This window comes from Lissotriton helveticus, chromosome 6 (genome assembly GCF_964261635.1).
Source record: "Lissotriton helveticus chromosome 6, aLisHel1.1, whole genome shotgun sequence".
Taxonomy (NCBI): Eukaryota; Metazoa; Chordata; class Amphibia; order Caudata; family Salamandridae; genus Lissotriton; species Lissotriton helveticus.
This window is the reverse complement of record NC_136067.1, coordinates 1,896,369,846-1,896,385,994: the sequence shown is the minus strand read 5'-3', so window position 1 is coordinate 1,896,385,994 and position 16,149 is coordinate 1,896,369,846. Positions and strand designations below refer to the sequence as shown.

Sequence of the window (16,149 nt, the reverse complement as noted above, 5' to 3'; positions counted from 1 at the left end):
CTGCGCCTGTGTCCCTGACACAATGTCATTGGCGCCTCCGGCGCACAATTCCCAGGCGCCTGTGAGGCTCTTCCTCATCCTGGGCAGCTTGAGCAGGCGTAGCCCTGGTGCTGCGCCTAGGTGGGGGGGCCTGCGTGGCAGAGTGGCTGCTGACACTGGAGGCACCCTCACTAGCATCATCACCCCCCACAATTGCCGGTAGCACAGGTGCGTGCAGTGCGGTGACGGCGGTGGTCAAGTGCTCCAGCACCCGGGTAATATCCTCGCAGCACTGGACCAGTTGGTGCTGCTGGGTCAACGAGCGCCGCGCAAGCAGGGTGGTGGCATTTGCCGAGACATAATTGGAGCGGCTATAGGTGGACAGCCGGCTCAGCAGTTGGTGGTGGCGCCTGCTTGCAACACTGCGGTGCTTCACCAGCGCTGCAGTGTTGTCTTCCATAGCCGCCGTCATGCGGTCCATGGCCGCCGTCATGCGGTCCATCCTCTCGCCGACTCCAGCCACATTGCGGCCTATCTTATGCAGCTGGGGCTGGATTGCTCCTTGCTGCTGGGACTGGCGCTGGTGTATGCGGAGCATGCGCCGCTCCACGCTCATGCAGGCATGGAGATGCCCATTGCCCCGCCTGCTGTTGGGCCGCTGTGTAGCGGATGTGGCTGGGCCAGATCTTATTGGACGTGCTGCAGGTGTTGTAGCAGCTGGTGTTGCAGGTGCGGCAGCCACTGGAGGCACATTGGTGGGGTGCCTGGCTCTGGCAGCCGGTGGGCCTGCAGGTGTTGTAGCAGCAGAGGCGGGGGGCCTGGCCTTGGCAGCCGGTGGGCCTGCAGGTGTTGTAGCAGCAGAGGCGGGGGGCCTGGCCTTGGCAGCCGGTGGGCCTGCAGGTGTTGTAGCAGCAGAGGCGGGGGGCCTGGCCTTGGCAGCCGGTGGGCCTGCAGGTGTTGTAGCAGCAGAGGCGGGGGCCTGGCTGCTGGTGTTGGCGCTGCTGCAGGGGCTGGTGGCTGGGTCTCAGGTAGGGATTCCTCCTCCTGGGCCTCCTCATCGATCAGCAGCCTCTCACTGTCACTGCTATCACCTGCACCTGTGAGGGTAAGTGGATACTCATTAGGTGCATGTGACTGTCAGACGTGCAGATGTAACATGCATGCTGGGTGTCATTCCCTGGGTGGCTGTGTATTTGCGCACTTTGGAACCTTTCTGGCCGCATTGTGGTACTACTACATTGTGGACATACTACGTCTCCCACAATGCTTCAGGGCATTTCCTGATGCACAACATAGGCATGACTAAGGGCCAATGGGTGAGCCTATTTGGTCAGGGGCGGTCATAGGGGACAGGGTCGCAGTCGCATGCCACTTACCTTGGGTGTCTTGGGTGGGGCGGGAGGAGTCCAGAGGGGTCACGCCAACACACGCCTCCCTCTCCAAGGTGTCCTCTACCTGGTCCTCCAGGGGGGTGTTGGGTGGGACAGTCGGTCCACCACCTCCGGTGCCTGATGCCTCACCAAGGCGCTCCGCCACCCTCTCCTTGGCACGCCCTCGGAGGTCGTACCACCGCTTTTTAAGCTCCTCCAGAGACCTGTCCGCAACGCCCACAGAGTTGACACTGGAGGCAATCCCCACCCAGATCCTCCTCTTCTCCTGCTCTGGGACCCTCCGGGAGTTGGCACCAAACAGCTGGTCGTGGTTGGCCACCACCCCTTCTATGAGGTTCTCCAGCTCCTGTTCGGAGAATTTCAGTTTGCGCTTGCGGCCAGCGCTGTTGCTGGGGCCTGGCTGGGGTTCGTCCGACATGGCGGTCGCTATTTCGGCGGGGTTGTGAGTCGCTAACGGCAGTTTAGCGGCAGCTTTCGGTCTTCAACACTCGACTGATAGCGTCACTGTGTTGTTTGGGGGTGGGATTTGGCTGCTTCCTGGTTGTGATGTCATCACGGTGCTCGTGATGCGTCTTCCCGTTTTCCAGATCCCGCGAGATTGCGACTCGCATTCCCGATGCCACGGGATTGCGAGTCGCTATCCCGTGCGATCGGGATTGCGACTCGCTATCCCGTGCGATCGGGATTGCAAGTCGCTATCCCGATCGCAGGTAGCCGGAAATAGCGATTTTTCTGCGTTTTTTGTCGGTCGCTAACGGCTTTAGCGCCCGCGTGCGAGTCGCTATTTTTTCCCCGAAAAGTACATGAATGCCGTTTTGCGTTTCCTCAATAGCGAGTCGCTATTAATCGCTATTAGGGACACGCAAAACGGCCCGTACATGAATCAGGCTGTAAGTGATTTGCCCAGAATCACAGGATGTTGAGAGGCCGCCGAGATACGACCCCGGTTTCCCAGCTCCAAAATCAGCAGCTTTGGACCTTACTCGCACATCCTCTTTCTGTATACATTTCCAGGGGTTGCAAGTGGCAGGCAGGCAGTACAATAAACAAGCATTGGAAATGCAATAGCTCTCGCATTTGTTTGAGTTAGAGCTATTAGTGTTGTAAATGACAATGTATTTTACCCATGTGTTATGGAGTGTATGTATGCGGTATGTAGTGGAATTATTTGGGTTGGATTTGAATTGTGTGGCGTGGAATTGTATGGTGTTGAGTGGATTTGTGTAGTGGAATTATGTGGCATGGTGTGCAGGGGAAATATGTGGATAGTAATAATGTGGTTTTGAGTGTACTGCAATTATGTGAAGTGGAATTTTGTGTTCTCGAGTGGAATTATGTGGAATGGTATTTTGTGTTGTGGAGTGGTATGTAGTGGAGTTTAATTCTGTGGTGTGCTTTTAAAATTTGTGTCATGATGATGAATTCTGTGGTGTGGATTGGATGTATGGGATGTGTTGTGTAATTGTGTTGTCGAGTTGAATTATTTGGTTTGGTGTAGAATGATGTGGTGTGGATTGGAAATGTGTGGAGTTAAATTGTATAGCGTTGAACTGTGTGGTTTGCTTTGGCTTTTTGGTGGGAAAAAACAAATAGGTAGGAGCTAAGCCCAGATCTGTGTTTTGTGGCGCTACAAATAAGAAAACTGATGTCAGGACACATGACTGGAGACTTTATGGGGCTCCTTGTCATCATGTTCATGGGTAGGATGGAGTGGTGAAAGAGGCAAAAGAGGCCACCTACCAGGGGAGCGAAGGTATTGAAAGAGTTACTGCAGAAAGAAAGAGAAAGATGGTCCCACCTACCAGAAGCGAGAACCTTTTGCAAGAAGGCTGCCTCAAAAAGGCTGGTCCCTGTGGAGATTGAAAAGTGAAATCACCAAAAACCAGAATGGTGGAGATTGCTCACCGCACAAATCCCGCATCCTAGAGGAGACGTAAGGCACTAGGATCACATTGTACCCAACACAACTGCTAAAGCTCACCTACCACAAGTTAGATAATAAGGATATCCACTTATGTGATAATGTGACCACCCCGAAGGTATAACATGTGGACGCCTTCCAAAATTGCCTGAGATCACACAGCAAGACAATGCCGGTAGCTGGGATTCCATTTTATAATAATGAAGTTTGAGGTTGGTGAATGAAAGACGCCCCTGTTGCTTCCACGACCAGTATAAAATGTAGATGTTTGTCTGATCGTTTAAGGCACAGCAAAGCTACAGTCAGCAGCCATGGTGCAGGTTATTGGGATTGTTGTGTGCCGCATCCTCGGAGGGATACAAACCATGAGCAGGAGTGCTATCCTGGTATGAAATAAAACAAGTTTGTTTCCATAGGGTTAATATGCAGCAGGTTTAATTACCTTCCTTCAGTAAAAGTGAACACCATAAAATGAATTTTAACAGGCCGCTTGCAGTGACTGACGCCTTGGTGTTTGTAGGGAGGCTCACAATTGGATCTGTTTTCATAAAGACATACATTATTCAAGAGTATCATGTAGCGTTGCAATAGGATTTCACAGACCTGGGCTGCAAAATAGAGAAAAAGAAAACATGTATTTGGAGCGTTATATGAGTAAACTTGTGTTTTATCTTCTTTGGGCAAAATAAGTTTTAAAAAATACTGAGCGAAGATGTCCATAATTGAATTACTTTGCTTGACTGTCACGACCATGTGCAAAAAGTGGTTAGTAAATTGAATATTTAATTTATAATTGTGGTCTCTGCAGCTTTCACACAGTGGACGACTTTGCAGGCTCTATGGCCAGTGGTTAATATCATAAGTGGGTCTTTTGTTAGTTTAACAGTACCCTTTCATGATGTGCCAGAGTTACGCCCCAATCAGCTGCCTATTACATCACCTGTCCGAAGCATCGCCCCTAGTTTACAAATAAGTACATTTCGGACTTAACTTGCTGTGATGAGACATTCATTAATATAATCCATTAGTGAAGTGGTTGCAAACATTCGCACACGCACTGCCTCGTCTGTTTTTATGTAAGCCAGAAATCTTAGGTATGGCTTGCTTATATAGGAAAGAAGCGTGTTTTAAAATGGAAGCTGTTCAAAGCGCTCCTAAAACATCCCAGTGAGTTACCCATTTACCCCAAGAGATAGAAACAACTGCAGGTTAATAATCTATTTCTAAAGTCCATAGTCTCAGCACCTGGCATTTTCTCTAGAAAATAAGACACAAATAAAGTTTTATCCAGATGGCCGGAGTTGATTTTGAATGCATACTTTAAATGCATTATAATTGTGCCTTCCAAAGAAGTGCCAGCTATCTTATATCCATGCTCCTCTGTAATGCCACTTGTGTTTGTGTAAAGAGCTTCAATATTTTAGGGTGGAGTTTTTCCAATGCCAAATAGAAGAAGAAAAAAAAACAGCTGCAGGAGTGTGGTAAGCAAAGGGAGCACAAACGGAACGTATGGAGTGTGGGTAATAGATTTAACAAAGCTCATTTAAAGTGCTATGAAGCATACTCACATACACGGACGCACTTCACGGTAAAGCTGCAGGGAGTGTGTGCGGGAGGAGTGTGGTAAACAAAACGAGCACAAACGTAACAGAACGTATGAGTGTGGGTAGTAGATTTAACAAAGCTCAGTTTTTTTTTTATTTATTTTTTCCACCAGTTAAAGTGCTATGAAGCATACTCACATACACGGACGCACTTCACGGTAAAGCAGCAGAGAGTGTGGTAAACAAAAGGAGCACAGAACGTATGAGTGTGGGTAGTAGATTTAGCAAGGCTAAGTTAAAACCCTATGAAGCATACTCACATACACAGACGGTCGCGCTTCACGGTAGCGCAGCAGGGAGTGTGCGCCATGATGCCGCCTCCGTCATCAAGCTGCCCAGAAGTCAGAAGGTGGTCAACATGGACAGCGGGAGGGTAGTGTGGAATTTGCAACTTGAACAGCATGAGGAGGGGCGAGAGGGGCTAAAGGTAACATGGACACCGGGTGAATAAAAAGCGGGACGCAGGCGGTGCTTGTAGCTACGAGCAGAAACAGGGAACATGAGCAGGAAATTAACAAAAGAAGCCAAGGCAAAAGAAAAAGTAGTGTGCAACAGTAACGTATATGGCAGATCGGGAAATAATAAATGTAACAAGGGTAGAGTCCAGGGTGTGACCAAACAGCAAAACGAGGGACAAATGTAAGCCATTGACCAATGAAAATAAAGGATTTTTAAAAAGCACATGAAGAAACCAATCAAGAGCTATGATCCTGCTGAATGCCTATACACTAGAAACAACATGCCTCGAGAGGCAGCGCATGCTCTTCCTAGGCAAGACCTAAAAAGAAACCTGTTGTCATGTTAATATCTCATTACACAACTTTGATTTTTTTTATTTGCTGCTCACTGATGAGTCACCCTGCTCTCCCCTACTACATGACTAGGAACCATATACACGCTGGGTATATTGTACAGCACACACTTAATAAGAGATTCGACTGTGTAAAAAAAAAGTAAAGAAATGTTTTACACTTGAAGTTTCTATTTTTCTGTTTTAAAATGTGAAGATTGTAAGTGAAACATAATGCTGTCTTGGCGATTCCTTTTTACCACTGTTCGCATAAGGACACTGTTAAAGACATTGAACTGCAAGTTGTCAACAACTCAAGTTCAGTGTCCCTTCTGACAGGGACATTGGACAAGTCACCTGTAGTACAGTGCAATGATTGCCATGAGTTTAAAACGTGTGGTATTCATCATATATAAGTTTAAATTGTGTGGTATGCGTAATACTAAGAAAGAGTCTTGATGAGAAGTATTCTCATCAAGACGTTTTAAATGATAATAACTTTTCGTAGCACTTCTCCCTTTTCTTAAAGCAAAAGACACACAGATTATGCACGGGATGCAGAGCAAATCAAACATTCAACCCCAGTCAAGAGATCTGGGTTGAATTCATTGTTCATTTGCTCACCATGCCACCCCAGTTCAGACATGGCCATATGCAAATCAGTCTTGACCCTGTGCCTAATGGGAACAGTCCAGCCCAAACTGCCAAGCCAGGTCTTCCCTGGACCGAAAACAAGAATACTGGGAGCGGTTTTGGGCATCACCCCTCATCAGCCAGGCTAGCTTGAATCTAATGGCACAGTGAGCCCGGACCCAGGTCTGAGCATAACTGGTGCACTTAGGGTGATAAAGCAAAAGACACGCAGATGATGGACGGAATGCCGAGCAAATCAAACATTCATCCACAGTCAAAAGATCTGGGTTAAATCCATCGTTCTTTTGCTCACCAAGCACTGCAAGCAATGGATTTTAGAATCACTCAATTTAATGGTATTTGATTTACAACACATGGAGGTAATGGCAGTGGTGGATTAAAAATAGACCTGGAAACTAAGTACATGAGTAGCTTTCAACTATGCAGCAGGTGCAGTGGCACCCGGTGCAGTGGCACCCGGTGCCAGAACCCAGGAGTCTAAGGCACCCACTCCATCCCAATAAAAGCTGTGTTTTACTTCCAAGACTCGGGCTTGTGCTCCCAGAGTCCATGTATACAGTAGGCCCTATTGTATCCTTGCTACCCTGCTGCATGCCATAGCCGTAGCCATACAGTAACCATCTGCCGTTTTGCTCTTCAGGGGACTGGGCCACGGGGCATTTGGTGAGGTGTATGAAGGGCAAGTGCTTGTGAATGCCAACGACCCCAATCCTTTGAAGGTGGCTGTGAAAGTAAGTAACATTAAACTGCCCTCTGCTTCATCTTGTGTGGAAATGGCATTCTGATATGTTAGATATGCTATGTTATTCCTACTTGAAAATAACTTTTGCCTACATATAGCCACTCAACCTCAGTTATTGAATCTGTTTATGCTTATTCAGGTTTGTCTATAAGTTTGTTGTTGTGCTAAACATAACAAATATTTCTAGGCAGAATTATTATTTATTGTTCATTGGTATTCTGATTTGCTGTAGGGAAATTCATGTTTTCTTATGGTCTACCTGGATTTTGGCTTTGATGGAACCGGATGTACCGGCATATTTTAAACCTGGGAACTCGGATACTGTTAATTAGTTTCCAACGCATGTGCTCTGATCCCTAAACGTGTTGAAAGATTAGGTATTCTCAACTGGCACATTATTTTTTTTGAAGCAAGACCAGTGCAGTGGCGTAGGGAGTGTGCCAGTGCCATAAAAGATAAATATTGCATTAGCAGATGACACGCAACTCATTCTGTCCCTCATGGACAAGACGTGCAGTACCTGGATCAAGTTCAATGCCTGCATGACTGAATTGAAGGAAGCCCACCTGTCTAAAGTTGAACACTGACAAGAAGGAAACAGTGATCTTCAGGAAGAGGATTTGACTGTTGAACTCTACATTGGGCCGTATTATGGAAAGTGCCCCAGGCCCCAGGGGTGCAGTGGGCATGTGTGCCTGCTTACCACTCCCCCCCCCTCCCCCGGGGCACTTTGGTATTACAGAAAGGGCCACAGGCACTTGTGTGTCCCTTTCTGTAATACAGATAACTCCTTACCACATATGACGCCAGTGCTATCCCCAGAGGTTTTCCCTCATTTGCATGTAGGCGTGACCCTATGCAAATGATGGAATCTCTTTGCCTCTGCACCCGCGCCACATTTTAGATGCGGGCGCAGAGGTAAAGAAGCTGTCAGGAGGTGCTCTGATAGTGCGCCACCTAAAAGGTGGCACACTACCAATGCGCCCCCTGATGGCAGCCGTCCGGAGAGAGGAAAGGGGGAGTCAGGAGATCTCAGACCAGAGGCCCCTTGGACCCCAGCACACCACGGGGCAATTACATCTAGAGAGGCCTTGACAACTTGCCACCAGAATCTTCGTGGGAAGCAGACACCCAGATAGGGAGGGGTGCTTCCGGTACCATTAAATGAGGGAGCTCCCTTTAGAAGCCTGATCCAAGTTAGTAGCCACCGTTCAACCCCTTCCCCAGGGTCTTAGAAGACCAGACACGGTGGGGGTGACTGAGGAGGCAGCCTTGGCCCTGCTTCCGAGCAGTGTGATGTCATAGCAGTGTGTTTTGGTTTTTCATTGCTGGGAAGAGGCCAATGAACTGTGGAGGACAAGGCTTTCCATGAAAGCCAGCGCAAAGAAAATTCAACATTATTCTTCATCTTTCACAGGCTTTCAAGACTGACCCAGAGCATATCACGTATAGAATGGTTTTATAAACAAAACTCACCTAACCTTTGAGGCTTACTCCTCCTCTTTCCCAAACAAACGGGCCCTTTTGTGAACTTTGTGTGAAAGAAAGGGAAAAGAAATGTTGATATTGCTTTTATTTTTCTGAATATATCTGTAGTTCCACAGTTGGAACTGGATGTACCAAAAAAACTCCAGAGTTCACTCTGTACATCGTGATAGGTCGGTTTACAGTAAATACAGTCAATTTTGGAAGTTGACCCTTGGATCGTGAACATCGGAGAACGTTTGAGGAATGTTAGAACTTGAGCAGAAACCTGCATCTCACTCCAGTCTTCATTTTTGGAGTTTCTTACTCCATTTCTGATTTAAGTCATAGGTAAATACATGTTGTTGTCAACAATACTTTGTGCGGCCTTTGCAGGCCTCAAGTGTTGAGTGTCACTGCTCTAAACCCCTCCTGTGCTCTTTTCCTAGACGTTGCCGGAAGTGTGCTCTGAACAGGATGAGCTTGATTTCCTCATGGAAGCTCTTATTATCAGGTAATCTTGGAGCTATGCATGTATGTATGCTTTTTTGCTATTTATATGTCCTGAGCCTAGCTAGAGAGCAACCGAACACTGTACATTTGGGAGAGGTGGAAGAAGACTCATAATTACAACCATACAGCATGAAGGGGGTGTGTCTTCTGTGCTGAACTTGACTTGTTGGAGGAAGCTGGGAATTCTTATTGATGGAGAGTCTGTGTCCTTGGAAGATATGGCTCGGGAGTGATGGGACATGCTGATGTGCTGAGCGATGTCCAAGTGATTGGAAGCATTGTTGGAGAAGATTTGCTTATCAGTTTTTTTTCTTTGTTTTCAATTCTTGACTTCCCTTCTCACAACATCCTCACTCTTCATATTGCGTTGCCTCCCTGAGATGTTCAGTTTTTGATGGTAGAGTCATTGGCACCATGCACTGAATCACTTGATGCAGTTGAGATACATTGACCAATTGACATATTTTCCCCTTCCAGGTCTGGTATAGTTTCACAACGTACTCTGCATTTGAACATTGCGTACAGTGATATGTCTTTCTTGTCTGGCGCACAATTAGAAGTCTGGCCCATTAAAGCATACGTATATTGAGAACATTTTTTAAATAGACTATTCCTTTATCTTGATCAGGGGTCTTCAAAGGCCGGATCCATGACAGATTTTTTATCAAATCCACATTTAGATAAATGTAGTTATTTTACAAATCTGGCATAGATCCGGCCTTCCAGGACCGACATTGGAGTACCCAGATCTTGGCCATTGATTACACTAACAACCCATGGATGACTCTCCCCTTGCACAACTTTCCATTAATCCTCCCCAGCACTCTGAAGAAGACATCGAAATGTCCTTGTTTTTTACCTTGGCGGAAGCAAACATTAAGTTCGATTATAAGGTGTGGTAGGTGCATGGTTAGTGCCAATCAAATAACAGTATTCCCGTCTCTATTACAGCCAGCAGCCCGCCAACCCGCCCCACCCATGCAAGAATCAGGGTGCAGTTTTTACTGTTCAATTTCCACCTGCCCGGGAGTGTCAGAAGGATGGTGGGGGGAACGTGCAACCTGCTAGCTCAGAGCTGGCCGACACCCCATGTCATCCTCCCCGGGTTACGGGAAATTCAAAGAGATTTACCACTAGCTCACCGCACTAGCAAGGCAGTGCAGCAGGAATCCCTGGGCCTTATTCACAAAGACCCTCCGCAGTCGTGGCGGAGACTCCACAGTCATGGCAGAGGCTCCGCAATTGGCTCGGCAGTCGCTGGGGAGGTTCCACAATGAGAAACTGCAGTGCGGAGATTCTGCCACGAGTATGGTACTCTGCTGCGACTGTGGAGGCGGTTTGTGAATCGGGCCCACTGTGATTTACCAGGGTCTTGGAGTCTGCATAAAGCACTGTTTCTCCCAGGCCGCCCTGCAGGGCCACCAGGCGGCACCGAAGCACAGTAGCGATCACACTGCCAGGCTGATGTCTGCCACTGTCCAGCCGTTCTCCTGCCACAGCCTGGTTGCCCCTGTAATCAAATGCATGGCTAATGAATTGGTGGGGATGGGTTTAGGCCTAGGCAGAGGCCCTGACTCTGTCCAAGTCTAAAGTGGGCCTTTGACTTTAAGTGCTCGTAACTTGAATTACCTTGTACCTTCCCTCAAGCTTCTTTCCAACAAATAACTTTAAGGCTTCTGTCAGCGGATGTACGATGTTACAACGCGATCAAAATGATTGCGGTACATCACAACGCATCTTTTACAACGCAAGTCGTTACCACGACTTGCGCTGTAGGGTGCTGGACTTAGGAATAGTAAGATTTACTATTCCAACTCCAGCCTACGTACAGTAGGGAAGGTGTTGGAATAGTAAATCTACTATTCCTTAGTCTAGAGCGCCCTCCAGCGCAAGTCGTGGTAACGACTTGCGTTGTAAAAGACGCGTCGTAATGGCACCGCGGTGTTTTGACCGCGGTGTAAAGGTTGTAGACCCTGTCAGCTGTACGTATCTCTTTAGAATCCCCCACATAAGAAAATAAATAAATATAATATACAGTATAGATAAATAGTCAACTTTGGCCTAGACACAAGACACACTGTTATTTTTCAGAACACTCATTCCAGGGGTTTGCGCCTTCATGGCAATGAATGAGTCCCTGGTGATGCTTCTGATGCCTCATAGCACCGATATCGGCAACCCTTCCCCACACACCTGGTTAATAGTTACTTATCACACAAGCAGTGAATAACTCTGACAACACATGATTTGGTGGCTAAACAGTTTGCCACAGGTTTATTTAATTTATTTCGTAAGTAAAATATGCCAATGTGGTGGGTTAATTTACGGGCGATCCAAGGGCAGGCAGCGGTGAATGACCTAAACTGCCCACCTGCCTGATGAGCCAAACAGTGATGTGGGCTAAACCGTTCGGCTCTACTATTTTTAAATCTGTGCCCGCCAGTCCCAGATTATTACTCACACATTTTTAGGGAGAGCAGTATAGGGCAAGCCCCCATTTGCTCAGGCTTGCAACCTCCCGAAGGACTAACGGGGCACCTTTGCTTACATCCCGGGGCCGTACGAAACGACTCATGGGGGTTGGCATCGGGCACCCCTGTTGTGCTCCCTCAGATGGTACCCCTGTGTACCAAACTACCACCAGATCGCCCTTTAACTCCGTCTGTAACACAAATAAATAATTAAAAAGTTCAGCACAAGAAGCAACACGCCCCATTAGCACCTTGGATATGGGATAGGGTGTGTGACAGCATGTGCAGTGGGGCAACAAAGAGCCCAGTGCCTGTGTTGGGTGAGTCTAAATACCTTGCCCCAGCCCCCCAGGTGCCGTAAATGCATGGAAGAGCTCCGAAAGAGGGGCTTCCATGGGGTCCCAAAGAGTGGGGCGTGGGTGCTAGTGCTGAATGTGACCCGTCTTAGGAGGGCGCACTGCAGGCAGCAGCACAGCATCAAAATGTGTGTCTGGAAGAGGAGCCTGCCAGTTCAAGAGGCTAGAGTATCTGAATTTGAAAAGTTACTGTCCATTTTCACCTTAAACCTAACCATACACCTTGGAATGTTCACAGGTGGAAAATCTGCCAGTTTGGGGCTAGGACAATGTATAGGGTTCGCTACAATTACGAAAATATTACCGGTCCCTAAAATTTTGTAATAGAGGGCCAAGTCTATGAACTGTGATTGGAATTTCAAACGTTGTGATTACACAGCGTCTATAATCTGACCCTAATTTTTTTTTTTTTTACTAGCAGATAGACTTATCTATTACAGCACAGAAAGGTCATTCTCAGAGAACCACAGAAACTTTTCCCCAGTAACATTCAAAAAAGAGGATTCCCTAAGAATACTTTCAAAATGCTGCGAATCCAGATAAGGAGGCCCGCCAGGGTCAACAGACCTCCTCTCCTGTGTTAATATTTACACAAATAGTTGTTATTGTAGCCCTTGTCGTTGGCACAATACAAGGAACATCAGCGGTGTGCAGTGGCCTCATTGACTGCTGTCTGCTACCTCCTCACACACTGTTTTCACTTGCAAAGGGATTCCTACTTCTTTCGGAAGCCAGTTATCTTGGGATATATCCATTGCTGTTCACTGCACCAGAATATTCTAGAGGGTAAACAAAACGGATTCAAACGGTTAAACTTAATTTGCTTAATTTGAGCCGGTGGTTTCAGTTGCTCTGCAACGGCACTTAATTGGCAACACCAGCAATTATGACAGTCTGCCACATGGTGGCGCTGTTTGTCTGATTTAGAGATGAGCACAACAACAAGTGTTTATTATTTCCATATACATAAAAAATGACTAATACCTGCCACCAACGCCATTCTTAAAGCTTTGGGACCTGGAATGGTCATTCTTATCGCTTTGAGGTCTGAATGGTTTGAATTGTCTCCCTTTTAGGAGTGTGATGTTTTTAGTTGTGTTGGCACTGTCATTGCCAGCGCTAGCAGGGGCAATGGGTGGTGTAGAGTGTAGTGTGCTCCTTACACGGGCCCTGGCACTTATTTTTTCCCAAATTAACCACAGGTATACCAGCAAGTATTCGCCTAATCTGCAGTTTTGGTCACATGTACATGGCTTGTACACAATTGTTTAGTATATATGGTGAACTGGCATTTGCAGCCCTTGGGCTGCTGTTTTTCCTTTTTCTGTCTCATTGGTCTGCTAAGAGTCATATGATTTCTTCATTTTCAGGCTTTCCCCGTCAAAGCGCAGAATGGTTTTTTTTACATACACATCATCATTATATGTTTTTACTTTGCTGTTGTTTCTGAAGTCCTCATGACTTAGTAATATGGCCTCAATCAATGTCTCATTCTGTGTGCCTGTAAATCCTTATTCGAGTAAAAATAGGAATTTGCATCCTAATAGAGATTCTGCATTTTGTGAAAATTTCCTCACCCGCTGTTTTTTTCCCCTGACATTTTTTGCCAGGTGTAGAACTTGGCAGTATTCATGCAGGGAAACCACACCATCCTGATTTTTCACACCATGGAGCAGGGTAATACTTGTGGTACTGCTAGTTTATCTGCCATTCCAAGGAGCATAACTCATAATGGCATGCCGGTATTACAACTAGTCAATATTGTATCATGTTTTGGTATTTACCAGGTGTGATATTACCATGGGAAATAGCAGGGCATGCAGAATAAGGCCCTTAGGCCTAGATGTAGGTAATTCCCATTTACAGACTCTTAAATACCGAATTTTACCGATTCAGTATTTAAGAGTCTGTAAATGGGAAGGGGGCAGATTTAGGTAATTCCGAATTCAGGAATACCGAATCTGTAAGATTCGGTATTTACCGATTCGGAAAATACCGAATCGGTATTGCCCATTGATTCCTATGGGCCTTGAAGCCCATAGGAATCAATGGGCAATACCGATTCGGTATTTACCGAATCGGTAAATACCGAATCCTGCCAGGATGCAGGGGGTGTCACTTTGACACCCTCTAGCCCCCCAAGTACAGGCTTGGGTGACATGTGGCACACATACATGCCCTAAGGGTATGTCTGTGTGTCACATGGCACAGGTGTGCATGCACCGATGTGCATGCACACCTGAAATCGGTATTTTACCACCCAATAGGATTGTGTGGTAAAATAACGACTCTTAAGGGCCTGTGGCACTCTTAGGAGTGTCAGCTACATATGGATTTACCGATTCGGTAAATATACCGATTCGGTATTTTACTGAATGGGTATATTTACCGAATCGGTAAAATTACCGATTCTTAAAATAACATGCCCCTACATCTGAAAACCCTAATACCGGTCGGAAACGGCCGAAATCGTCCGGTCCGACCGGTATTAGGGCTCCTACATCTGGCCCCTAATGTGGTCCCTCTAATTCTTTGTGATACCCATCAATTGCATGCTAATGCTCTATAGAGGCATAGAAGTTTGAGTACAGTATGGCATGTGAGTACACGTGGACCTGACTAGACTTTATCTATCCCCCCAGCAAGTTCAGCCACCAGAACATTGTGCGCTGCATCGGGGTGAGCCTGCAGGCCCTGCCGCGCTTCATCCTGCTGGAGCTGATGGCTGGAGGGGACCTGAAGTCTTTCCTCAGGGAGACGCGGCCTCGGCTGGTAAGAAGGATGCTCGCCATGTCACACTCAGGGCTCCTCCTTTTGATACACACATTTGCTATTTCTCTCACGTAACAAACTGCTGAATGGCTGCATTTCAGCACAGTGTGTATTTTGCGTATGGTGTATGTCCAGTAAAACTTCATTATACATAGGCTGATGAAAGCATAGAGCATAAACTTTGTGAATCCCCATCCCACAGTTTCCTGATTTTGGTTTCTAAGAACTCACCATAATTATCATGAGTCATTGATTATCAACTTAATTTTCAATCATCAAACCAGTTCTGGCAGAGCCATTGATATATTTGTGGTGTGCTTCTAGCAGTGCTTTTCTTGGATGCAAAACACTTTCTTCTCCCAAATTCCTGGAAAAGCAGTGCAAGCAGCCCACTCTTTTCTCAACCTTTCACTGACTTCCCTTTTGTTTCTGTGATGTGGTTGGGAGTGGCTGCATGCTTGTGTAATTCATGGTGGTACTTTTCACAGGTAAGTGATGTACAGATTTCTCGTCTTATTGCATTAATGAGAGTTGGCCTGGGTGAGTGGATGGATGAACGCGACGGCATTGAAGTTATTGGACAAGTTAGAGGTTGGCGTACAGGGTACTCCATTGCAAACATGATGGAGTACAAGATCCACCAAACCCTTGGTCTGCCCACCTCATTTAGAGATGGGTGGACCATTGGTATACTGCAGATGGAGCCCCCATTGGTTCATTTTTTTTTTGCAGTGTTTTATATAGCGCGAACTCATTTTGTTAGGCACGGGGAGATTAAGTGATTTCCCCTGAATCACAGGAGGTTTTTAGCGGCATTACCGAGACTCGAAACCAGTTCCCCAGGTCCGAGGTCGAGCGCCCTAGCCGCTAGGCTCCAGACAGTGTGGGGGCTGTCAGAGAAAGGACGTTACTCCTCCTGCCCTATTTATGGTGGGTGGAGTATTGTCTTTTTTCCCTGTCTGTCACTGGCAGCAACATTCTGGTGGGGCGGGCGGAAAAAAAATGACACCACCAGAGCAGGGGAGAAAACTCCCCGGGTGTGGGGGTCATTCGTTTTTTGTTTCTGAAACAAATTTCCTCTTTGGGAAAACAATAAACATGTTAAAGGTTTTATGTCTGGCTGTCAAAACTGACTGTGGCCATCTACCAGACGTTTTATACATTGATGGGAACCATCATTATGGCTGTTCCTTTTAGTGTACAGAGATGACTTTTGGGCAGCAGTCATCTCTAAATTTGGCAGACTGCAGATCACCAGGGTGGCAGAGGATCCACCGCCACTCTGACGGACACCATACCAACCATCAAACTGTTAGTCAGGTCCACAGTGCCTCGATAGTCCAGACTTCCTCCCCTCGCCCCATAGTGACGTTTATTCAGTATGCTTGTACCCCGTTGCCAAGCAGAGATCCCTTTTAGAATGTAAAGGTGAAGATTCTAAAACATATAGCAATTAAGAAAACGAGAACAAAATTGTTGAAATGTGTATAAA

The 16,149-nt window shown here is 46.7% G+C and overlaps 1 protein-coding gene across 1 annotated transcript in view; it reads left to right on the top strand.

Moving 5' to 3' along the window:
• Positions 1–16,149, top strand: part of ALK (ALK receptor tyrosine kinase) — a 2,452,973-nt gene that overhangs the window by 2,381,725 nt on the left and 55,099 nt on the right. Inside the window, exons 22-24 of the mRNA XM_078647129.1 lie at positions 6,980–7,070; positions 8,995–9,059; positions 14,528–14,657. Of these exons, the coding sequence (XP_078503255.1) occupies positions 6,980–7,070; positions 8,995–9,059; positions 14,528–14,657 (286 nt within the window). The remainder of the gene's footprint in view (positions 1–6,979; positions 7,071–8,994; positions 9,060–14,527; positions 14,658–16,149) is intronic.